We start from the raw sequence: 25,771 nt of genomic DNA, 5'->3' as shown, positions 1-25,771 counted from the left end.
TAGTAGGGACGGGGTTTCACTGTGTTAGCCAGGGTGGTCTCGATCTCCTGACCTCAGGTGATGTGCCTGTCTCGGCCTCCCAAAGTGCTGGGATTCCAGGCGTGAGCCACCGCGCCCGGCCCTGTTAAGCACTTTTCTACAGTGATGAGTGAGAGTGCTGCATTTGCTAACCTTGCTTCATAACAGCCCCTAAAGAGACTTCAGATTTTTTTCAGTGTGGTAGCCTCTTCCCAGGTCCCCAGTGTAAAGTTCTGAGTGCACTCCAAATTGGCATGGCGATACTGGCTATTTTTTGTCCCCACGGTGAGCACAGGCTCCGGGAGCGTTGGCTACTTGGGAAATGTGGGCTGTGACTCAGCCAAGGCAAGAAACAGATCCTGCTCTCCCTATCCTGACCCTCTCCAGGGAAGCCAGTGGCTAGAGTGGCAAGCACAGATTTCTACCCAGGCCACCTCTGGAAACCTAGCTTGACTTTTGGCAGGTTACTTCATCTCTACCAGCACATGGTACACAGACAGGACGATGATGTGAAATCCTAGAGCTGTAGTCTTGGCGAGATGCCAGGGCAGAGCGCCCACCCCTCTCATGACCATCGGATTGTTTTTCCTGACTTTCCACCTTTCTTTTCACATTGTGTCTTTCTCTCCTTGGCTTTATAGTTTCATTATTATTTATATCTACTTTTCTTTCCTTTTTTTTCCCCCCCTGAGACAAGTCTTGCTCTGTCCCCCAGGCTGGAGTGCAGTGGCGCGATCTCGGCTCACTGCAGCCTCCGCCTCCCAGGTTCAAGCAATTCTCTGCCTTGGCCTCCCGAGTGGCTGGGATTACAGGTGCCCGCCACCACGCCCAGCTAACTTATGTATGTATGTATGTATGTATGTATTTATTTTTATTTTTGAGATGGAGTTTCACTCTTGTTGCCCAGGCTGGAGTGCAATGGCACAATCTCAGCTCACCGCAACCTCCGTCTCCCGGGTTCAAGCAATTCTCCTGCCTCAGCCTCCCGAGTAGCTGGGATTACAGGCATGTGCCACCACACCTGGCTAATTTTTTTGTATTTTTAGTAGAGACGGGGTTTCACCATGTTAGCCAGGATGGTCTCGATCTCCTGACCTCGTGATCCACCCGCCTCGGCCTCTCAAAGTGCTGGGATTACAGGTGTGAGCCACCGCACCCAGCCTGTATTTTTAGTAGACACGAGGTTTCACCATCTTGACCAGGCTGGTCTTGAACTCCTGACCTCGTGATCCACCCACCTCGGCCTCCCAAAGTGCTGGGATTACAGGTGTGAGCCACCGTGCCTGGCCAATTTATATCTACTTTTCAACTTCAAAATATATTACATTCAAGTAGTAGGTGCCAGGCAGAGGGAACACATGGATGAGTGAAGGGGTCTCCTTCCTGCTAGTTGTAGTCTAGAGAGACAGCTGGGTAATGGCACAGCCTGCAGCAGGAGACAGTACAAGTGAGTCCCAGACAGAAGGGACCCTGCTTGGGCAGAGCGGCATCACCACAGTTGCGCCTGGTTTCCTGGACAAGGTGACATTTACATTGAAGCTGCAGAGCATTCTAGAAACAAAGGCATGAAAGAACACAGGTTGCTCAATAAAACTACAACAAGGCCCCTAGAGTGGGTGGTTGGTAGGCAGAGGTTAACTTCATGAAGGGCCATTACACTGTCTCTTGACGTTTAGACTTTATCCTATAATGTGCTGAGGAGGTTTTGAAGAATAGCATTGGTTCTAGTGTAAGAGGGTCATCTTTGGTCTATGAGGTGAACTGAAGAGGAGAAGACATTGTTCTGTAGTAGAGAAGTTAGTTAAGAGGCACAAAGCAGAAGGCAAGAAACTGAAACCCCAATTAAAGCAAGAGCTTTTGGAGCCAGGCAGTGGGGCTTGCTGGGGGACTGAGGGAAGGGGAGACACCTAGTTGGCCGATAATAATTGGGAGTGGGATAGGCCGGGCGCGGTGGCTCACGCCTGTAATCCCAGCACTTTGGGAGGCCGAGGCGGGCGGATCACGAGGTCAGGAGATCGAGACCATCCTGGCTAACACGGTGAAACCCCGTCTCTACCAAAAATACAAAAAATTAGCCGGGCGTGGTAGTGGGCGCCTGTAGTCCCAGCTACTCGGGAGGCTGAGGCAGGAGAATGGCGTGAACCCGGGAGGCGGAGCTTGCAGTGAGCCGAGATCGCGCCACTGCACTCCAGCCTGGGCGACAGAGCGAAACTCCGTCTCAAAAAAAAAAAAAAAAAAAATTGGGAGTGGGAGGAAGGGGGAAATTCAAAATGGATGTCATGGGGTCTAGAATATGCAGTGTTTTGTTTGTTTGGATTTTGTTTGTTGTTTTTGAAACAGGGTCTTGATGTGTCACCCAGGCTGGAGTGCAGTGGTGCAGTCATAGCTCACTGCAGCCACAACCTCCCAGACCCAAGCAGTCCTCCCAGCTCAGCCTTCTAAGTAACTGGGACTACAGGCACACACCACCATGCCCAGCTAATTTTTTAATTTTTTGTAGAGATGGGGTCTCCATATTTTACCCAGGCTGGTCTCAAACTCCCAGTAAAGCAGTCCTTCCACCCCAGCCTCTCCACATGCTAGGATTACAGGTGTGAGCCACTGCACCTGTGCCCAGTGTAGTTTTGAGGGGCACTCCTTTCCCCTGACATGGGAGGGAAGAGTTGAGAGCAGGGGACCTTTGGAGACGGCACAGGAATTGAGGAAGTTCTTGGCCCCAACCTTTGAAATTCTTAGCGTTGGGGATGAGCTCAGTGGCTGAGTTGTCAAAGACAGAGCTTGTGGAGGATAAGCACTGGAGGAAAGGAGTGCAGATTCAGAGCAGCTGCCACGTGGAAGGGAGAGGTAGCCAGACAGAGCCGGGCTGTCAGAGAGTGCCATAGGACCATGAACGGGTGCCGCCATTTTTGTGTGTGTGTGTTTTTTTTTTTTTCACAGTTCTGTGTGTGTGTCTTTTCTTTCCCTCCAGCAGACTGGGCAGAGAAGCCAGATGAGGGTAGACCCATGGCTGAAGGCTTGCATAGCACGTGCAATGGACAGATTAAGGGGACAAGGGCAGGGGCACACTGTAGAGGAGCTGTAGCTCAAAGCTCAGGAGCACACAGGGAGTCACATTACTCACCAGTCCCTTCAGCCCCTCCTCGGAGGTATGCGTTGTGGTGGCAGCAAGGGAGGGAGCTGACAAAAACCCAAGGTCTTGACCTCAAAATGTCATCTTGGCATTTAAGATTCCTGGGTTGAGGCAGTTCCTGGAGGTGACGGAGCCCTGGTGGGCCGTGGTTGTGGGCTGCCATAGAACAGTGTGGAGGATTCGTGGGGAATGGGTGGTCCATTCTCTCGCTTCACCAGTGTTTACTTGAATAAACCCTTGTCAACTTGCCAGTAGGCCTGACACATTCCACCTTTTGTAACTGACTCAGAACTGGTGTTTTTGTGCCTCGCGCCTAGCGTGGCTGCTCTGAACTGGCCATGTTTCCCATTAGTATCCTCAACAATTTTAGACTTAAGAGCACATGTTTAGAACTCAAAGTATTGTTCTCTATTTTTTAAGTCAGTTTAGGCATGTGAAATCACCTAGAGAAGGCATTGTTCTTGCAAATGTGTAGCAGTGTCAGAAATACCGGCCTGTGAAATAAGTATTTGTCGCAGCAATTTTTAAAAATAAAGTTTCCTTTCTGGTTGCAAAGGGAGATTGGGAGAAAAGAGGAATGAAGCGCTTGTACAAAGAAAAGAAGAAAGCTTTTTCCTATAGAAGATATCATACGGATGCATTGTAAAATATAGCTGAATCAGCCAACACATGCATTAATGTCAGCACTACTCAAAGTAACCCAGAGAACAAGGTGTGGACGCACACACAGACTTCTACAAGTGACTCTGGTCTTGTGGTTCCGTGTGCTTTAACAGTGCGCCTTCTTTGTCTCCTAGTTTCGTTGATTGCAAGGAGTGTGGCCGGAAGATGCATCAGATTTGCGTTCTGCACTATGACATCATTTGGCCTTCAGGGTGAGTTGTTTACCCTGGCCTGGAGGGCAGTTCTGCACAGAGCCAGTGGCGGGGCAGTTGCAGTGGCTACTGCATCTCATTCATTGTTGTCAGCAAGAATTCAGCAATTAAGAGAGATGGCAGTTGGTTCTAAATTTAAGTTCTAAGCGTTTGTCCGCTTTAGGAATTGTGGAATCAAAGCAGTCTGCCTCTTCAGTCTTTAATTTTATAATAATGTGATTTAAACTGCCAACAAAATATCTGAATGCTGCATTTTGTTGGTTTGACAATTTACATCATTATATACAGTCTCATCATACCACTATTATTTTGCAGTTTTGTGTGCGACAACTGCTTGAAGAAAACTGGCAGACCTCGAAAAGAAAACAAATTCAGTGCTAAGAGTAAGTTTCGGGAAGCTTTCTGTTTCCTGGACTGCACATTTTAGAAACTTGTAGAAATTGTCCCCATTGTTCTTTGGTTCCTCTCAACACATGGTTCTGAGGTTCGGTTGTCAAAGATTTTCGTTAGTTTTTTCCCCAGTACTTTGTATTTTTCTTGTCTCATCCTTAAGGAGAGCCAGGCCAGTCATGAGGGTAAGAATGCAAGAATGTTCTTCAGGGGCTTCACTGAGAATAGGCAGCACAGCTGTGAGTCCCTGAAGTCTGTGCTTCTCAGAATGGTCATCTCAGCCACGGGGCTGCTGAGCACAGAGCTCAGAGCAGGACTCGCAGCCTTGGGCTGTGGATCTTCATCGAGTGTAAAACATCTCAGTCCACCCTTAAAGGGAATATTTGGCCTGATTGTTATATGAAAGTCAGCGTTTATGATGAGCGCATGTTTTAGATGAAAGGTTAGATGTACAGTAAACTTTGTAAATTCTGAGAAAATTTATCAACAGATTATTCTCAAGTGGTTTAGACCTAAGACCCCTCACCCGTCGTGCGTGCATGTGTGGTGTAATGTTGGCCAGCACTCTCTAACCCTGGGCCCTATGTGGGCTGCCGTGGGTCTGTCCCGTGGGTGCTGGGTTCTGCTACACTGGGGCATGAGCCATGGCCTCTGGGAACCAGCCACCACCCCGGGAGCGGTAGGAGCCTGGCCTGCATGTGGACTTGGCTGGACATGTTACTGCAGCTGGTGGTGCCTGTGCAGAAATAGAAGGAACAACCTGTTACTGCTAGAAGTAACTTTGCATGAGTAGACTTTCTTTTTTTTTAATTTGAGACATTCTCGCTCTGTCGCCAGGCTGGAGTGCAGTGGTGCAATCTCAGCTCACTGCAGCCTCCACCTCCTGGGTTCAAGCAATTCTCCTGCCTCAGCCTCCCGAGTAGCTGGGACTACAGGCGCCCGCCACCACGCCCAGCTAATTTTTGTGTTTTTAGTAGAGCTAATTTTTGTATTTTCACCATGTTGGCCAGGATGGTCTCAATCTCTTGACCTTGTGATCTGCCCGCCTCGGCCTCCCAAAGTGCTGGGATTACAGCCATTAGCCACCTCGCCCGGCTGACTTTTTTTTTTTTAAGACCACATTGTTTTCAAAGGTTTATGGTTATTTAATCTTTATAGAGTCAATTCTCAAGTCTTGGGATGGCCTTCTGCAGCTTGACGCGCCAGGCTGGCCTTTGGCTGAGTTAACCAGCAAACCCACACAAGAACGGCAACTGCAGCAGCGTTCTAACATTGACTTGCCGGCTGCTCCCTACAGCTGTCACCTTTCTCTGGCAGGACAGGTGACTAGCATGTTGCTCAGGAGATCCCCAATAGAACCAGGGTCATTTGGGGAGCTCAGAGTAGAAGAGAGATGGAAATGCTAGGATGGACCATGCACTGGGGGAAGGGGAGGAGGAAGCCACCCTGTAGACTTGAGACTGAGTCTTAATTCAAGTTCAAACTCTGTTGTTAACCAACATCCAAAGTTATGCAATAGCTTACACTCCCTCTGTTAAAAACTTTTGAAATATCACTCATTGATAAACTATTGTAATACTTTTCCTTAGCTCAGTTTCTCAACTGAGGGACTGTTGACATTTCAGGCCAGGTAATCCTCTGTTTTGGGGGCTGTCCTGCGCATTATAGGATTTTAGCAGCATCCCTGGCCTCTGCCCACTCAGTGCCAGTAACACCTTCCTCAGCAGTTAATTATGTCTGTGAGAAATGTCTCCAGACATTGCCAGATGCCCCCTGGAGGGGCACAGTTGCCTCCATTTGAGAGGCCCTGCTTCAGAGGATTCATTCTGCGTGAGTTCACTGATGTATTTGAGCAAATTGGAAGTTCTTCCCTGGGCCAGAGGCTCAGTAGCCAAAACAGAATTACCCAGAGAACTAGGCCTCCGTAGAACAGTCATTGCCTGAAAGGGGCAGGAGGTGACTGGGCGGAATGGCACAAGTGGCCCCAGAGCAGGTCCAGCCGCCCTCCCACCGGAGCATCCAGAAAGACCCCGTGGGCATTCGGTGGATGAGCCCAAGATCTAGAAATGGAACATTACTGGAGAAAAGGGCCTAGGAGACTAGAGGTAGCTCTATTCTCAGTGTGAGCATGTGTCAGCACAGGCGTTGTGGTGTCTGATCACAGAGTAAAGGTATGCTTCCTTAATCTTGCATTGAAAACCATCTCCTTCGCATACACCATATGCAAAACCAAATTCAGGTAGATTAAAAGCGAGAAAAGTAAACAAAACTGCAGATGCATTCAGGATAGAAGTAAGATAATAGTTTTATTGTGTTGAGTTATGAAAAGCCTTCCTTAAAAAGATACAGCCCAGAGATGAGAAAGGAAAAGGCACAAAAGGCCCCTGTCATGCGCCATGGATGAAAATACAAGTTGAATGCCAGAAAGCGAGGGGCACAATTTAAAGTGTTCATTTTTAGATTTAGCAAGTCTACTTTCACACATGTATCCTATAAAAATATTTGCACATATGCATAAAGGCACATACAAGGACATAACTGCAGCAATGGCAAGGAGTGATGAAAAAGTAGGAACAGTGGCCAAATCGAGTGATAACAGAAAAGGAGGCAGCACCGTGAGGAAGGTGGCGCAGCGTGCACCACAGTGAGCACGGCCTGCGCCTAGACCCCTGTGCTGTCTGAGACCACCTCTGGAGTATGCAGCCATGTATGGATCACAGGTGTCAAATAGCGAAGTTACTCTGGAAGAGGTTTTTTTTGTTTGTTTTTGGGGTTTTTTGTTTTGTTTTGTTTTTTTGTTTTGTTTTGTTTTTGGAGACAGTCTCGCTCTGTCGCCCACACTGGAGTGCAGTCACGTGATCTCGGCTCACTGCAAGCTCTGCCTCCCGGGTTCACGCCATTCGCCTGCCTCAGCCTCCCGAGTAGCTGGGACTACAGGCGCCCGCCACCATGCCTGTAGTCCTAATTTTTTCTGTTTTTTAGTAGAGATGGGTTTTCACCGTGTTAGCCAGGATGGTCCCGATCGCCTGACCTCATGATCCGCCTGCCTTGGCCTCCCAAAATGCTGGAATTACAGGCATGAGCCATCGCTCCCAACCTAATTTTGCATTCTTAGTGGAGACGGGGTTTCACCATGTTGGCCAGGCTGGTCTCGAACTCCTGACCTCAGGTGATCCACTCACCTCAGCCTCCCAAAGAGCTGGGATTACAGGTGTGAGTCACCGCGCTCAGCTTAATTTTGTATTTTTAGTAGAGATGGGGTTTCTCCGTTTTGGTCAGGCTGGTCTTGAACTCCCGACCTCAGGTGATCCGCCTGCCTCGGCCTCCCAAAGTGCTGGGATTACAGGCATGAGCCATTGTGCCCGGCCACATTTTTCTTTTTAAATCATTTTTATTCAGGTACAACTTATCCAAAAATCAGCACCACTGGTTTGTTTATTGCAGAAAAATGAAATTTAGAAGTTTGGTCTAAATTTTCTAGCTCACTAAGGAATCTTCTAAAATTCCCAATTTTCGTGTTTCTCACTAATGTAGGAAATACTTAAAAGCCAGCAAAGAAGAAAACATCTTTTAAAATCTCATTGTCTATACGTAATCACTAAGAACCTTTTGCAACTTTCCCTTATAGTTTTTTAACCTGTATATGAGGCGTTCTCTGTCCTGAAGTAATGTCCTGCCTCTGGCTAGCTCCTGTGACAGTAGCCACCCGGGGCTGGCCCTGGGTGAGGAGGGGTGGCGGCGGGGAGGTGAGCCCAGGAAAGGCTGCCCTCGCCAAGGCTCGGAAACTTCATCCATGCACCGCACGAGGCGATGGCTCAGGGCAGGCTTGGGCGCCAATACTTTGCCAGCTCCTGAGGCACTGGACAGGCTCTGGCCAGAGCTTAATTTGTTAGCCCTAGAACATTCCACGTTCACGTCAGACTCCATAGTAGGGACTTTCTCCTCAGAGCTGGGCAGGAGGAGCCCACTGAGGGTGTGCCATCTCTGCCCTCCAGGGAAAGCAGGAAGCAACAGGGAAACATCCATCTGCTCCGCCCTAGAGCCCCTGTCAATTTTGGACCCACCTCTATAGCTCTTCTGCCCCATACTGTTAGAAAAAGATGCAGGTTACCTGGGCACGTAAACGGTTTTCAGGAGTGGAGTGCCTGAGATCCCAGAGTCCACCTTTCCCTTATACAACACTCCTGTCACAGGACAGATTAGATTTCTTCCATGTCTGGAGAACATTAGTCCTTTAAAATATCAGCCTGTGCTGCAAAGTGGGGTGGATTCTCTAGTCTCAGTCACTGTCTCAGCAGTGCTGTTGAAGCCCTCTCACCTGCTCCTTCTGGACTTCCTAGGGCTGCAGACCACAAGACTGGGAAACCACTTGGAAGACCGAGTGAACAAATTTTTGCGGCGCCAGAATCACCCTGAAGCAGGGGAGGTTTTTGTCCGAGTGGTGGCCAGCTCAGACAAGACGGTGGAGGTCAAGCCCGGGATGAAGTCACGGTCAGTGTGCCTGCTCTCTACAGTGCTCTGCGAGCAGTCCCCACGCCCACTTGCCAGAGCCTGCTCTCTGCAAAGCTCTTGAGTTTGAGGTCATCCTTCAAAGACTTTGCAGCAGCGAATGCGTGCAGTAGCCCCCTCAGCTGCGGTTGTCCTGTCTGGGGTTTTAGTTACCCTATACAGTGCAGTAAGCTATTTTGAGAGAGAGACCACATAACATATTATAGTATACTGTTTATAATTGTCTTGTTTTATTATTACTTATTCTTGCTAATCTCTTGCTGTGCCTAATTTATAAATTAAAATTTTGTGACCAGTACAGGTGTATAAGAAAAAACGCATAGAGGTTGATACTGTCCACGGTTTCCAGCATCCACTGCTGGTCTTGGAACATACACCCCGTGGATAAGGGGGACTGCTGTATAGCCAGTCCTCCTCAGAATCCCGTATTTCATTCACAGAGGTGCAGTTCTCTAGTGAGGGAAACTGGTCAGAAAGCAGGTGCTCCCTGCTCCGGGGCTGACTGGCCCATAGGGAGGACTCCAGGCCACGGTCTGAGGAGGTGGCCATGCCTCCGCTCGTCTGCAGTGGCCAGAGTTAGAGGAGCAGGCCTGGTGTGCAGAAGCACCTTGTCAGCAACAGCGTTTGTAAATGTCCGGCTCTGGCTTTTGTTTCAGGTTTGTGGATTCTGGGGAAATGTCTGAATCTTTCCCATATCGAACCAAAGCTCTGTTTGCTTTTGAGGAAATTGACGGCGTGGATGTCTGCTTTTTTGGAATGCACGTCCAAGAATACGGCTCTGATTGCCCCCCTCCAAACACGAGGTAGTTTTCCAGCTCCTTCCAGGGCGTGTCATTAAGTGAGCTGTGTTAGGATAGACCAGGGCTCTTAAGTGTCCCAGAGGAGCCTGTGAGCCTTCATGGGGGATTAAAGTAAATCAAACCACAATTAACTAACCAAAGTAGTTAGTTTTGTTTTCCATTAAACTAGCGGGAAATGAACTGTTGAGATGACTGCAGTGAGCGTGTTTTTTGTGGCGAGTCTGTGTGGGACCCACTCTTACCTAACGCAGGTAAACCTGGGGAGTTGGGATGGGACAGCCTGGCACCTGAACAGAGGAAGTAGCTCTGCCACGAGGCTTCATGTGCAGTCAGGAATCTGGGCAAGAAGGAACTAAAAGTGGCTTTTCTCAGTTTGCCCTAACTGTGGCTCTCTGTGCCGAGTGGTGCCATTCTTCCTTTTGTTCAGTGATGAAAACTGAATTCCACTTAACTGGTTGGCGGCAGGGTTGGTGACTGGTTGGTTTTTGGGTTTTGGTTTGTTTATTTGTTTATCACATCCTGTTTGGTGGCCAGTGTAAATACCATCAAAACAAAAACTGGCCAATCACAGCATTGTGGGAGGCCAAGGTGGGAGGATCACTGGAGCACAGGAGTTTGAGACAAGTCTGAGCAACAAAGTGAGACCCTAGCTCTACAAAAAATAAATTATCTGGGCATGATGGTACATGCCTTGTCATCCTAACTATGTGGGAGTCTGAGGCAGGAGGATTGCTTGAGCCCATGAGGTTGAGGTTGCAGTGAGCTGTGACCGCATCACCGCATTGCAGCCTGAATGACAGAGCGAGACCCTGTCTAAAAATTAAACTTCCAGGGTGTTGTTTGTTGCTTGTGTTTGATTTCAAATTTGAGGGATACCCTGAGTTAAACATGTGCCTCCTTCCGACAGGCGTGTGTACATTTCTTATCTGGATAGTATTCATTTCTTCCGGCCACGTTGCCTCCGCACAGCCGTTTACCATGAGATCCTTATTGGATATTTAGAGTATGTGAAGAAATTGGGGTGAGTTTGGATTAAATTATTTGGAACTAGTAAGAACCCTTTATTTTTTACTGTATGTTTATTCTGTGAAATAATGGGTATTTTAAGTTTTATGTGTTTTTATTTTTACATCCTAAGATCAATTCAGAATCTCCAAAGCTCCTCTTTCCAGGTGCTCCCCGAGCCTCACAGGTCTGGCTCCTGGGCACGTAGCAAGCTCTTTCCCTACCTTTACTTCCTTTTCATTCCCTTTTTTTTTTTTTTTTAACTTTATTGAGGCAAAATTTACATATCATAGAATTCCCCTTTTTTGGATATATGATTCAGTGGTTTTTAGTAACTTTACCCATTAGTGCAACTATCACAAGTCAGTTTCAGAACATTGTTATTGGCCTATAAGATCCCTCCTGCTGCGGTGGATCACCTGAAGTCAGGAGTTCAAGACCAGCCTGACCAACATGGTGAAACCCCATCTCTACTAAAAATTAAAAAAAAGGCCGGGCGCGGTGGCTCACACCTTAATCCCAGCACTTTGGGAGGCCGAGGTGGGCGGATCACAAGGTCAGGAGTTTGAGACCAGCCTGACCAACATGGTGAAACCCTGTCTCTACTAAAAATACAAAAGTTAGCCGGGCATGGTAGCATGAGCCTGTAATCCCAGCTACTCAAGAGGCTGAGGCAGGAGAATTGCTCGAACCCAGGAGGCGGGGGGTTGCAGTGAGCTGAGATTGTGCCACTGCACTCCAGCCTGGGCGACAGAGCAAGACTCCATCTCAAAAAAAGAAAAAAGAAAGAAAAGAAAAGAAAATACAAAAAAAATTGGCTCACCCAGTCTGTAATCCTAGTACTTTGGGAGGCCAAGGCAGGTGGATCACCTGAGATCAGGAGTTCAAGACCAGCCTGACCAACATGGTGAAACCCTGTCTGTACTAAAAATCTTTTGTGTAAACGGAACCCTGCAGTGTATGCTGTCTTGGGTCTGGCTTCCTTCTCTAGCACTTGGTTTCTGTACTCTAGACCTGCCCCATTCCTTTCTGAAACTTGAAAAGGTTAGGGGCATTTGATCAAAGTGTCTTGAACAGAATGAATGAGGTTTATGTTGACATTGACCCTTGGAGAAAAATAGTCAACCGAACTGCGTTTACAGTGCACAGGAGGAAAGGAATGGCATTGCCTTGATGAGCCATCATATTCCCTGGTTCTTTAATGAGGCCTCAGGTTTCTTTTGCAGCCTCGGCCCTGCCCTGTGTGTGCACCCCAAGGGAGAAGTGTTTCAGGGCTAATTTGCAGGCTTGCATTTGCTCAGGATAAAGTTCCAGCCTTGCCCCCACCACACCCAGCCTTGTGGGCATTCATTCTCTCTCTCTGGTTACTTCTGTCCTGGCTTTAGTCTTTGCTCCTCTGCTATAACTCCTTAAAGGCAGGGCCGATTTCACTGGCACATTCATCTGACGTGTGTGCGTGGGTCCTGCAGGTATGTGACAGGGCACATCTGGGCCTGTCCTCCAAGTGAAGGAGATGATTACATCTTCCATTGCCACCCACCTGATCAAAAAATACCCAAGCCAAAACGACTGCAGGAGTGGTACAAAAAGATGCTGGACAAGGCGTTTGCAGAGCGGATCATCCATGACTACAAGGTACCCGGCACTGAAGGAAGGTGGTGGCTTTTGTCACAACTGAGGGGAGGATATTTGTGTGCCTTTTTCTTGCATTCGCATACTTGTTAATTACCTTCACTTATGAGGATTAGAAAGCAGAAAAATAAAAGCCTAAAGTGACAACTTAGAAGCATTTTCTTCAGCTGATTGAGGCTTTCCCCTGGCCGTCTGAGAGCAGCACAGTTGGAGCTGTTTCCATCAGTGGGCATTGGGGCCTGTGCATCACTGTTGCACACATAGGGGCTCCAGCACTGTGGTGGGGGGTGCACATGTGTGGGGGTCTGCTGCAGTGTGGTGGGGGGGGCACACATACATGGGACTCTGCCACACCATGGTGAGGGGCACGCTTGCGTGGGGGTCTGTCGCACCATGGTGGGGGGCACGCGTGCATGGCCCTCATCTCACTGTTGTGCTTTGCCCACTCAGGATATTTTCAAACAAGCAACTGAAGACAGGCTCACCAGTGCCAAGGAACTGCCCTATTTTGAAGGTGATTTCTGGCCCAATGTGTTAGAAGAGAGCATTAAGGAACTAGAACAAGAAGAAGAGGAGAGGAAAAAGGAAGAGAGCACTGCAGCCAGTGAAACCACTGAGGTACAGACCCTTCTCCGAGCCCCATTGCCCACGTGTCCCGCTGGAGCTGCAGGGTGGCAGGCTGGGAGGCGCGTGTCGACTGTTAGGTCCTTCCTGTGGTGGTGTCTCCGTTCACACACGCTCATCGACACCACCTGCAGCACAGGGCATTGGTGGGCAGCAGTGTGGGCTCTGCACTCTCTGCACAGTGGATGCTCTGGGGAGCTGGGGGTCCACTTGGAGAGGGAAGAGAGGAAGACAGAAAATGGGACATGTGGCAGGACACAACCCGCTGATGTAAAAAGTGAGTCGAAGAGGCACAGGGTTGCCAGGCCTTATCCCATGTTTGGTGGCCACTCTGCACATGGTGCTCATGCCCTGCTGCCCTCTCTCCTTGGCGCTGCCCCTGAGTGCCAGGCAGTGCAGACTGAGCCAAACAAAACCCCATCCCTGGCCGGGCTGCGGTGGCTTACACCTGTAACCCCGCACTTTGGGAGGCCGAGGCAGGCGGGTCACAAGGTTAGGAAATGGAGACCAGCCTGGCTAACACAGTGAAACCCCATCTCTACTAAAAATACAAAAATTTAGCCGGTTGTGGTAGGGGGCACCTGTAATCCCAGCTACGAGGGAGGCTGAGGCAGGAGAATCGCTTGAACCCGGGAGGCGGAGGTTGCCGTGAGCCTAGATCGCGCCATTGCACTCCAGCCCAGGAGACAGTGCGAGACTCCGTTTCAGAACAAACAAAACCCCATCTCTGCCCCCAAGGGAGGGGCTGTGTCCTGGTAGGATGTGAAACAAAAAGAACCCAGACCCAAGCATGGTGTGCTCTGAGCGTGGCAGAGCTCTGAAGGGGAAGGAGCCTTGGGGAGGTGACGTGTGGGCCAGACCCGCCCACCACAGGAAGGTGCTGGAAGAGGACCCGCCAGGCAGTGGGAGGAGACGCGCTGTTGTGCGGGTTTGTGCGGCTGTCTGGGGAAGAGATGATGGTGGCGTGGGTGTGGGCTGTAGCTGTAGGTGCAGGGAGAGCGATGACGAACGTTGAAGGCTGCAGCCCCAGAACTCGGGACAGGCGATTGTGACCAGTGAGGAAAAGCATTGAATGGAGGTGGCTCTTGCGTGGGCCGCTGCCACGGGTGAGGCAGCCGGGAGCCGGCTGGGGACATACTGCTACTCTGGTGCCTGTCCCATATGAGAGCAGGTCTGTGAGGTGGCTGCGGGATGGGCTGTAGGCGGAGCATGGGGCCTGGGCCGCTTCCGCCACACACACTCGTGCTCACTGCACAGGTGGTTGAGAGGCAGCCACCTGCTGGACGGCGCCCCCATAGTGTCATTTGCAGGACAGAGGAGGCGCGGGCAGGGGGTGGCGTGGGTTTGCGCCCTAGGTGGCTCCTAAGCAGAGCTCCTGGCCTGTTGTTTTCGGGCTTGCTCCCGCTGGAGTGTAGCTGGTCTCACTGTGTCTGGTGAGTTAATGTTTGAGTTCCATCTCCTAAGGGTGACACGGGAGGTTACCGTGTCCAAGACAGGCTTTGCGCAGCTGAGTTCCACCCCAGGAGGGGGCACGTGCCTGTGGCATGGCAGCGGTGGGGTTGTCCAGAAGACAGGCCTGATAGGGGCTCCTGCTGAGGCAGCCTTCCCTGTGCACCGGGGACATGCATGTGTTAGGAGGCGGGATTCTGAGGTGTCGGCATGTAGACCTGCTGTCCCTTGTGTGTTTGGTTCATGGACAACAATGGGCAGGGACATGCCTTCGTCAGCAACACCCCAGGAGCTCGCTCTGGGGGTCAGCCTTAGTGAGGGCTGGTGCGTGGGGTGGAGCACTGCTTTGCCATTAGCTCTGCTCTGCATCATGCTGTCGATTCTGGGAAATGGGGAAAGGCTCGCGATAGTGTCAGGTGGGGCGAGAAACGGAACCAGCTCCCTGTGTGCAGTCCCAGCTTCGTGAGGAATGTCGCAAACACGGAGACAAATGTGCCCAGGGAAAGCTCTAGAACACAGAACACTGCTGCTCGGGAAGACCAGAAAAACAAAACTTTTTCAAATTACTTGTCTATATTTTCTTAATTTCATGAACATACTTATTTTATAATTTTGTAAAAATAGACTTCCAGGCCGGGCGTGGTGGCTCACGCCTGTAATCCCAGCACTTTGGGAGGCCAAGGCAGGTGGATCACTTGAGGTAAGGAGTTTGAGACCAGCTTGGCCAACGTGGTGAAACCCCGTCTCTACTAAAAATACAAAAATTAGCCAGGTGTGGTGGCGCATGCCTGTAGTCCCAGCTACTTGGGAGGCTGAGGCAGGAGAATCACTTGAACCCGGGAGGCGCAGGTTGCAGTGAGCCAAGATTGTGCCACTGCACTCCAGCCTGGCGACAGAGCAAGACTCCATCTCAAAAAAAATAGGCTTCATTTGTTTTAAGGCTGACACAAAAATTGAGCAGAGAGTTCCAGTATATTGCAGCACCCAGTTTCTCCTGTTGCTAATGTCTTACCTTAGTGTGGCACATTTGCTGCCACGGTGAGCCATTTGTTGATGTTGATGCATTATTATTAACTTAAGTCTACACTTCGTTCCAGTTTCCTCAGTTTTCCCCTGATGTCCCTTTTCTGTCCCTGAATCCTGCGGAGGACCCACGTGATATTTGGGCTCCTCGGGCTCCTTGTCGGTGGGGTGGGAATTTTTTTTTTTTTTTTTTTTTTTGAGATGGAGTCTCACTCTGTCGCCCAGGCTGGAGTGCAGTGGCACCATCTCAGCTCACTGCAAGCTCCGCCTCCCGGGTTCACACCGTTCTCCTGCCTCAGCCTCCCAAGTAGCTGGGACCACAGGCACCCGCCACCACGCCCGGCTAATTTTTTGTGTTTTTAGTAGAGACGGGGTTTCACCGTGTTAGCCAGGTTGGTCTTGATTTCCTGACCTCGAGATCCGCCTGCCTTGGCCTTCCAAAGTGCTGGGATTACAGGTGTGAGCCACCCCGCCCGGCTGGATTGTTGAATTCTCTCTGGACTGACCCCTCTCTTTGAACACCAAGAGTCTCTCTCATCTTGTTAAAAATGAAACTCTCTGGCTGGGCGTGGTGGCTCATGCCTGTAATCTCAGCACTTTGGGAGGCCCAGCGGGCGGATCACCCGAGGTCCGGAGTTCAAGACCAGCCTGACCAACATGGTGAAACCCCATCTCTACTAAAAATACAAAAATTAGCTGGGTGTGGTGGCAGCACCTATAATCTCAGCTACTAGGGAGGCTCAGGCAGGAGAATCACTTGAACCTTGGAGGCAGAGGTTGCAGTGAGCCGAGATCACGTTATTGCACTTCAGCTTGGGTGACAAGAGCGAGACTCTGTCTCAAAAAAAATGATAAGTAGCCGGGCATGGTGGCGGGTGCCTGTAATCCCAGCTACCCAGGAGGCTGAGGCAGGAGAATCACTTGAACCCAAGATGACACCACTGCACTCCAGCCTGGCAACAAGAGCAAAACTCCATCTCTCAAAAAAAATAAAGCTCTCTGTTAAAGTGTAAATGAGTGGCAATCCTGCGTTCTTTCCAGAGGAGGAGCCTATGGGCTGAGGGCAAGCCCACCTTCAGCCAGTCAGGCACAGCACTGATGGCCCCAGCAGGGAGCCCGCCTGCTCTCGGTGGGCCTTGAGTGGACGCTGCAGGGGCCTCGGAGTCCCTGCTGTTGATGGGGCAGCCGCTTTTCCCGTCAGCAGCTTTCCTGTCTCCTGGAAGCTCTCATGCTTTCTCGGGTGTGTAGAGCCTTCCTCAAGGCAGACAGCTGCTGACCACAGTTGTGACGCGGAATCTTCCGCGTCTGGTTGTGGCACAGTGGAAACAGCCCCCACTGCCCTCCTTTGTTAATTTCTGAACTCGCACTCTGGGTCTCTTTTCCCGTTTAGAGGCAGCGTGGCATAAAGCTGATAATGACACCAGCCTGGCCGAGGACAGGCCCTGCTCTGTCCCGAAGGCTGCAGCACCTACAGCCACCTGTTCACGTATGGGGTCTGCCTGGTGGTGACCTACTTTGGCCTGAGCTTCCTGATGCCCACGGCCTGGGAGCTGGGCGTCCATGCCAAGTGTGGAGGGGCACTTGCCTGGTCTCACAACCTTGCGTGTTGTTGCAGGGCAGTCAGGGCGACAGCAAGAATGCCAAGAAGAAGAACAACAAGAAAACCAACAAGAACAAAAGCAGCATCAGCCGCGCCAACAAGAAGAAGCCCAGCATGCCCAACGTGTCCAATGACCTGTCCCAGAAGCTGTATGCCACCATGGAGAAGCACAAGGAGGTAGGCGTGGGCTGCGGTGCTGCAGCCGTGCCTCTGGCCGGGAGGAGGGAAAGACTCGCAGCTGGTGGTCGTGGGCCCGTGTGCAGGTCTGTGGTGGGAGGGAAGTGGCCCCCAGGAAACCAAGTGGACCAGTTGGGTGACATCATGCAGCGTGTCACCAATTTCATTCCATCCCAAGGCACCAGGGCCATCAGGCTCAGCCACCTGCCTATTCTGCAGGCCGGGTGGCTGCGCCTGCCCTGAGCTCACCACTGGAGGTGCCATGTCCCTTGTGTGGGACTAAAGCCCCTCCTCTCCTGCAGGTCTTCTTCGTGATCCACCTGCACGCTGGGCCTGTCATCAACACCCTGCCCCCCATCGTCGACCCCGACCCCCTGCTCAGCTGTGACCTCATGGATGGGCGCGACGCCTTCCTCACCCTCGCCAGAGACAAGCACTGGGAGTTCTCCTCCTTGCGCCGCTCCAAGTGGTCCACGCTCTGCATGCTGGTGGAGCTGCACACCCAGGGCCAGGACCGCTTTGTCTACACCTGCAACGAGTGCAAGCACCACGTGGAGACGCGCTGGCACTGCACTGTGTGTGAGGTAGGCCCTGCCCCCACCCCCACCCCCGCAGCCGGCCTGGGGTCTGACGAAGCATCCTGTCCCTTTGCATGGGTGCCAGGGTTGGTGTCTGTACCTGATGGTGGCTGCACTGACTCCTCCAGAACTAGGACAGCGTCACAAAGCAGAAGGCGCTGCTGTGTGTGTGTTTCCTAAACCTGCTCTGTGTAGCCACAGCCACAGGCCTGACCCTGGGGACAGCCAGAGGGAGGCTCTGCTGGGAAGTCTGGCCTGTCTGTGCCCAGTTCTAGTCTTGCTAAACGGCTGGAAACACCCGCTGTCCTGTTGGTGGCTTGGGCCCCTCTGGTCACTTGTTCCTGAAGGACCCCCCAGTCATGCTCCCTCACTCCCCTCTAGGAATTTTGACCCCCCTGTGAAATGACGTGGGTGTCCCTTGCATGGGCCGAGTCAGGCTGTGCAGGGCAGGCAGGTGACAGATCCCACCATCTCCCTCCCAGGACAGTCACCATCACCTGCCAACCCGGAGCCTCCTCACTTGGTGTGGTGTCTGTAGCGGGGCAGAGCGGGTCCTCAGCAGAGCGAGGGCCTTTCTTCTCTCCCCACCTTCAGACACTTCTTCTGCTTTCCACCTTTCTCCAGTCCCCTTTGTCCTCTTTCTAGTTTCTGAATGCGGCAGTTTTCATATCTTTTTGTGAACACAGTCATGGTACCTGATCCTAGGGCTCCATCAGGTTGCCAGGTGCGAGCAGTTTTCAGTAACTTGGGCTTGCGCGTTGGGGAAGGCCCACTGGTGCACTGCGGATAGTCCAGGCCTTCCCAGAGGCACTTCACGGCAGCTGTCGGCGCTTTGGGAGGGACTGGCCTCCCTCAGCTTTTCACTGTCCGGCTTCATAGTTTGAGTACAGGAGTTGGACAGGCTGTGGCAAGGGCTGATGTGACTCCCAGGTCACAGGAAGTCGGAAGGAAGGGGGCTGGTGTCTACTGTCCATGAGCTTACAGGCCAGGGGTTCTCGGGGCATGGGTCAGGTTATCTTTGAGCCTTCAGGGCTGTTCCCAGGAGTGAAGGTCCTTGGGAGCGACACATAGGCAGTCCACGCCCCCGTCCTGTCCATGATCCCATGTTGTCCATGATCCCATCTTGTGCACGATCCCATCCTGTCCATGATCCCATCTTGTCCGTGCTCCTGCCCTGTCCGGGTCTCCCACCTGTCCGTGCTCGCATCCTCTCTGGGTCTCCTATCCTGCCTGGGTTTCCTGGCACAGACCCAGACTTAGCGGTGGAGGGAAGCAGCCAGGGTGCCTGGTGGTACTGGGTCCCATGCTGACACCGGCCTGTCCCCTTTCCTTGCTTGCAGGACTACGACCTCTGCATCAACTGCTATAATACGAAGAGCCATGCCCATAAGATGGTGAAGTGGGGGCTGGGCCTGGACGATGAGGGCAGCAGCCAGGGCGAGCCACAGTCAAAGAGCCCCCAGGAGTCACGCCGGCTGAGCATCCAGCGCTGCATCCAGTCGCTGGTGCACGCGTGCCAGTGCCGCAACGCCAACTGCTCGCTGCCATCCTGCCAGAAGATGAAGCGCGTGGTGCAGCACACCAAGGGCTGCAAACGCAAGACCAACGGGGGCTGTCCGGTATGCAAGCAGCTCATCGCCCTCTGCTGCTACCACGCCAAGCACTGCCAAGAAAACAAATGCCCTGTGCCCTTCTGCCTCAACATCAAACACAAGCTCCGCCAGCAGCAGATCCAGCACCGCCTGCAGCAGGCCCAGCTCATGCGCCGGCGGATGGCCACCATGAACACCCGCAACGTGCCTCAGCAGAGTCTGCCTTCTCCTACCTCAGCACCGCCCGGGACCCCCACACAGCAGCCCAGCACACCCCAGACGCCGCAGCCCCCTGCCCAGCCCCAACCCTCACCCGTGAGCATGTCACCAGCTGGCTTCCCCAGCGTGGCCCGGACTCAGCCCCCCACCACGGTGTCCACAGGGAAGCCTACCAGCCAGGTGCCGGCCCCCCCACCCCCGGCCCAGCCCCCTCCTGCAGCGGTGGAAGCGGCTCGACAGATAGAGCGTGAGGCACAGCAGCAGCAGCACCTGTACCGGGTGAACATCAACAACAGCATGCCCCCAGGACGCACAGGCATGGGGACCCCGGGGAGCCAGATGGCCCCCGTGAGCCTGAATGTGCCCCGACCCAACCCGGTGAGCGGGCCCGTCATGCCCAGCATGCCTCCCGGGCAGTGGCAGCAGGCGCCCCTTCCCCAGCAGCAGCCCATGCCAGGCTTGCCCAGGCCTGTGATATCCATGCAGGCCCAGGCGGCTGTGGCCGGGCCCCGGATGCCCAGCGTGCAGCCACCCAGGAGCATCTCACCCAGCGCTCTGCAAGACCTGCTGCGGACCCTGAAGTCACCCAGCTCCCCTCAGCAGCAACAGCAGGTGCTGAACATTCTCAAATCAAACCCGCAGCTAATGGCAGCTTTCATCAAACAGCGCACAGCCAAGTACGTGGCCAATCAGCCCGGCATGCAGCCCCAGCCTGGCCTCCAGTCCCAGCCCGGCATGCACCAGCAGCCCAGCCTGCAGAACCTGAATGCCATGCAGGCTGGCGTGCCGCGGCCCGGTGTGCCTCCACAGCAGCAGGCGATGGGAGGCCTGAACCCCCAGGGCCAGGCCTTGAACATCATGAACCCAGGACACAACCCCAACATGGCGAGTATGAATCCACAGTACCGAGAAATGTTACGGAGGCAGCTGCTGCAGCAGCAGCAGCAACAGCAGCAGCAACAACAGCAGCAACAGCAGCAGCAGCAAGGGAGTGCCGGCATGGCTGGGGGCATGGCGGGGCACGGCCAGTTCCAGCAGCCTCCAGGACCCGGAGGCTACCCACCGGCCATGCAGCAGCAGCAGCGCATGCAGCAGCATCTCCCCCTCCAGGGCAGCTCCATGGGCCAGATGGCGGCTCAGATGGGACAGCTTGGCCAGATGGGGCAGCCGGGGCTGGGGGCAGACAGCACCCCCAACATCCAGCAAGCCCTGCAGCAGCGGATTCTGCAGCAACAGCAGATGAAGCAGCAGATTGGGTCCCCAGGCCAGCCGAACCCCATGAGCCCCCAGCAACACATGCTCTCAGGACAGCCACAGGCCTCGCATCTCCCTGGCCAGCAGATCGCCACATCCCTTAGTAACCAGGTGCGGTCTCCAGCCCCTGTCCAGTCTCCACGGCCCCAGTCCCAGCCTCCACATTCCAGCCCGTCACCACGGATACAGCCCCAGCCTTCGCCACACCACGTCTCACCCCAGACTGGTTCCCCCCACCCCGGACTCGCAGTCACCATGGCCAGCTCCATAGATCAGGGACACTTGGGGAACCCCGAACAGAGTGCAATGCTCCCCCAGCTGAACACCCCCAGCAGGAGTGCGCTGTCCAGCGAACTGTCCCTGGTCGGGGACACCACGGGGGACACGCTAGAGAAGTTTGTGGAGGGCTTGTAGCATTGTGAGAGCATCACTTTTTTCCCTTTCATGTTCTTGGACCTTTTGTACTGAAAATCCAGGCATCTAGGTTCTTTTTATTCCTAGATGGAACTGCGACTTCCGAGCCATGGAAGGGTGGATTGATGTTTAAAGAAACAATACAAAGAATATATTTTTTTGTTAAAAACCAGTTGATTTAAATATCTGGTCTCTTTGGTTTTTTTTTGGGGGGGGGTTCTTTTTTTTCCGTTTTGTTTTTGTTTGGGGGGAGGGGGGTTTTGTTTGGATTCTTTTTGTCGTCATTGCTGGTGACTCATGCCTTTTTTTAACGGGAAAAACAAGTTCATTATATTCATATTTTTTATTTGTATTTTCAAGACTTTAAACATTTATGTTTAAAAGTAAGAAGAAAAATAATATTCAGAACTGATTCCTGAAATAATGCAAGCTTATAATGTATCCCGATAACTTTGTGATGTTTCGGGAAGATTTTTTTCTATAGTGAACTCTGTGGGCGTCTCCCAGTATTACCCTGGATGATAGGAATTGACTCCGGCGTGCACACACGTACACACCCACACACATCTATCCATACATAATGGCTGAAGCCAAACTCTTGTCTTGCAGATGTAGAAATTGTTGCTTTGTTTCTCTGATAAAACTGGTTTTAGACAAAAAATAGGGATGATCACTCTTAGACCATGCTAATGTTACTAGAGAAGAAGCCTTCTTTTCTTTCTTCTATGTGAAACTTGAAATGAGGAAAAGCAATTCTAGTGTAAATCATGCAAGCGCTCTAATTCCTATAAATACGAAACTCGAGAAGATTCAATCACTGTATAGAATGGTAAAATACCAACTCATTTCTTATATCATATTGTTAAATAAACTGTGTGCAACAGACAAAAAGGGTGGTCCTTCTTGAATTCATGTACATGGTATTAACACTTAGTGTTTGGGGTTTTTTGTTATGAAAATGCTGTTTTCAACATTGTATTTGGACTATGCATGTTTTTTTCCCCATTGTATATAAAGTACCGCTTAAAATTGATATAAATTACTGAGGTTTTTAACATGTATTCTGTTCTTTAAGATCCCTGTAAGAATGTTTAAGGTTTTTATTTATTTATATATATTTTTTGAGTCTGTTCTTTGTAAGATATGGTTCTGGTTGTTCGCTCATAGCTGAGAGGCTGGGGCTGCGGTTGTGGTTGTGGCGGCGTGGGTGGTGGCTGGGAACTGTGGCCGAGGCTTAGCGGCCGCCTGGAGGCTTTTCTTCCCGGAGACTGAGGTGGGCGGCTCAGCGTTGGCCCCACACATTCGAGGCTCACAGGTGATTGTCGCTCACACAGTTAGGGTCGTCAGTTGGTCTGAAACTGCATTTGGCCCACTCCTCCATCCTCCCTGTCCGTCGTAGCTGCCACCCCCAGAGGTGGCGCTTCTTCCCGTGTTCAGGCGGCTCCCCCCATACACGACTCCCAGAATCTGAGGCAGAGAGTGCTCCAGGCTCGCGAGGTGCTTTCCAACTTCCCCCCACATCCTGCCGCTGCTGCGCAGCATGTCCCGTGTGGCCTTTGAGGAAATGCTGAGGGACAGACGCCTTGGAGCACCAGCTCCAGTCCCTGTTACAGTGAGAAAGGTCCCCCACTTCGGGGGATACTTGCCCTTAGCCACATGGTCCTGCCTCCCTTGGAGTCCAGTTCCCGGCTCCCTTACTGAGTGGGTGAGACAAGTTCACAAAAACCGTAAAACTGAGAGGAGGACCATCGGCAGGGGAGCTGAAGTTCATCCCCTAAGTCTACCACCCCCAGCACCCAGAGAACCCACTTTATCCCTAGTCCTCCAACAAAGGCTGGTCTAGGTGGGGGGTGATGGTAAATTTAGAAATCATGCCCCAAATAGCTTCCGTTTGGGCCCTTACAGATATTTTTTAAATAGTTGAATACTTGGTTTGGGAATCTAAATTCGAGGAACCTTTCTAAGAAGTTGGAAAGGTCCGATCTAGTTTTAGCACAGAGCTTTGAACATTGAGTTATAAAATGTAGAATAATTCAAGTAAAAATAAGACCACCATCTGGCACCCCTGAACAGCCCCCATTCACCCCATCCCAGGAGGGGAAGTGCAGGCCGGGCCTCCGGTGGAGATTGCTGCCGCTGCTCGGCCTGCTGGGTTCTTAACCTCCAGCGTCCTCTTCATCTTTTCCACCCGTAGGGAAACCTTGAGCCATGTGTTCAAACAAGAAGTGGGGCTAGAGCCCGAGAGCAGCAGCTCTAAGCCCACACTCAGAAAGTGGCGCCCTCCTGGTTGTGCAGCCTTTTAATGTGGGCAGTGGAGGGGCCTCTGTTTCAGGTTATCCTGGAATTCAAAACGTTATGTACCAACCTCATCCTCTTTGGAGTCTGCATCCTGTGCAACCGTCTTGGGCAATCCAGATGTCGAAGGACGTGACCGAGAGCATGGTCTGTGGATGCTAACCCTAAGTTTGTCGTAAGGAAATTTCTGTAAGAAACCTGGAAAGCCCCAACGCTGTGTCTCATGCTGTATACTTAAGAGGAGAAGAAAAAGTCCTATATTTGTGATCAAAAAGAGGAAACTTGAAATGTGATGGTGTTTATAATAAAAGATGGTAAAACTACTTGGATTCAAAGATGGTTCAGATTGGCTAATGACTTAGAGTTAGCTCAACAGCTCGTCATTATAGGATTGCAGATGCGGGCCGGGTGCGGTGCCTCACCCCTGTAATCCCAGCACTTTGGGAGGCCAAGGCGGGTGGATCATGAAGTCAGGAGTTCGAGACCAGCCTGGCCAAGAAGGTGAAACCCCATCTCTATTAAAATACAAAAAAATTAGCCGGGTGTGGTGGCAGGCACCTAGAATCCCAGCTACTCAGGAGGCTGAGGCAGAGAATCGCTTGAACCCAGGAGGCGGAGGTTGCAGTGAGCCGAGATCGTGCCACTGCACTACAGCCTGGGCAACAGTGAGACTTTGTCTCAAAAAAAAAAAACGATTGTAGGTGGTGCTGGCCAGGCTTGGTGGCTCATGCCTGTAATCCCAGCACTTTGGGAGTCTGAGGCGGGCAGATCACGTGGTCAGGAGTTTGAGATGAGCCTGGCCAATATGGTGAAACCCCATCTCTACTAAAAAAATACAAAAAATTGGCCGAGGTGTAGTGGCTCACGCCTGTAATCCCAACACTTTGGGAGGCCAAGGCAGGCAGATCACGACGTCAGGAGTTCGAGACCATTCTGACCAGCGTGGTGAAACCGCGTCTGCACTAAACATACAAAAATTAGCTGGGCATGGTGGCACACGCCTGTAATCCCAGCTACTCAGGAGGCTGAGGCAGGAGAATTGCTTAAACCCGGGAGGTGGAGGTTGCAGTGAGCCAAGATTGCACCACTGCACTCTGGCCTGGGCGACAGAGCAAGACTCTGTCTCAAAAAAAAAAAAAAAAAAAAAAGAAATAGCCGGGCATGGTGGTGCGCACCTGTAGTCCTAGCTACTAAGGAGGCTGAGGCAGGAAAATCGGTTAAACCCAGGAGGCGGAGGTTACAGTGAGCCAAGAGCGCGCCACTGCACTCCAGCCTGGGCAACAGAGTGAGACTTCATCTCAGAAAGAAAAAAAAAATTGCAGATGTTCAGTGGAGTTTTTCTCTACAGAGCATGTGTTTGATGCTATCTTTGAAATTCTAGCATGTTAGAAACATAGAATGAGCTGTCCCTGGATAAAGTGGCATGGAGAGGCTTCTGCGTCTAAGATCTCAGGTTGGGCTGGGCATGGTGGCTCACGCCTGTAATCCCAGCACTTTGGGAGGCTGAGGTGGGCAGACTGCCTGAGCTCAGGAGTTGACAACCAGCCTGGGCAACGTGGTGAAACCCCGTCTACTAAAATACAAAAAATTAGCCAGGCGTGGCAGCATGCGCCTGTGGTCCCAGCTACTCGGGAGGATGAAGCGGGAGAATTGCTTGAACCCGGGAGGCAGAGGTTGCAGTGAGCCGAGATCACGCCACTGCACTCCAGCCTGGGGAACAGAGCAAGACTCTGACTCAAGAAAAATAATAATAATCTCAGGTTGAAGACATGTAACTGTCTCCCTTTTTTCTTTTTGAGACAGAGTCTCCCTCTGTCACCCTGGCTGGAGTGCAGTGACGTGATCTCGGCTCACTGCAACCTCTGCCTTGCGGGTTCAAGCGATTCTCCTATCTCAGCCTCCTGAGTAGCTGGGAGTAGAGGCATGTGCCACCATGCCCAGCTAATTTTTGTATTTTTAGTAGAGGCAGGATTTCGCCATGTTGGCCAGGCTGGTGTTGAACTCCCGACCTCAAGTGATCCACCCGCCTTGGCCTCCCAAAGTGCTGGGATTACAGGCGTGAGCAAACATGCCCGGTCCTTTTGATTACTATAAAATAGAACCAAAGATTTTATTTGAGCCAAAACATGCTTTGAGCATTGCATGGTGAAATAAGCTGTTTTTAAAAAAGAAACACGCCTTTTATGA

The 25,771-nt window shown here is 51.7% G+C and overlaps 1 protein-coding gene across 6 annotated transcripts in view; it reads left to right on the top strand.

The window, feature by feature from the left end:
- The window catches only part of CREBBP (CREB binding protein), a 154,767-nt gene extending 130,860 nt beyond the window's left edge, over positions 1 to 23,907 (top strand). For all 6 annotated transcript variants that reach the window (XM_004057099.5, XM_055365150.2, XM_004057098.5 and 3 more), the window contains 10 exons: positions 3,946 to 4,023; positions 4,339 to 4,406; positions 8,754 to 8,904; positions 9,579 to 9,725; positions 10,630 to 10,743; positions 12,197 to 12,362; positions 12,810 to 12,977; positions 17,071 to 17,232; positions 17,535 to 17,816; positions 19,151 to 23,907. In XM_004057099.5, coding sequence (XP_004057147.2) covers positions 3,946 to 4,023; positions 4,339 to 4,406; positions 8,754 to 8,904; positions 9,579 to 9,725; positions 10,630 to 10,743; positions 12,197 to 12,362; positions 12,810 to 12,977; positions 17,071 to 17,232; positions 17,535 to 17,816; positions 19,151 to 21,289 — 3,475 coding nt within the window. In that variant the 3' untranslated portion in view covers positions 21,290 to 23,907. The remainder of the gene's footprint in view (positions 1 to 3,945; positions 4,024 to 4,338; positions 4,407 to 8,753; positions 8,905 to 9,578; positions 9,726 to 10,629; positions 10,744 to 12,196; positions 12,363 to 12,809; positions 12,978 to 17,070; positions 17,233 to 17,534; positions 17,817 to 19,150) is intronic.
- Positions 23,908 to 25,771: the final 1,864 nt, after the last annotated feature.

This window comes from Gorilla gorilla, chromosome 18 (genome assembly GCF_029281585.2).
Source record: "Gorilla gorilla gorilla isolate KB3781 chromosome 18, NHGRI_mGorGor1-v2.1_pri, whole genome shotgun sequence".
Lineage (NCBI taxonomy): Eukaryota > Metazoa > Chordata > Mammalia > Primates > Hominidae > Gorilla > Gorilla gorilla.
This window is presented reverse-complemented; position numbering and strand designations above follow the sequence as displayed.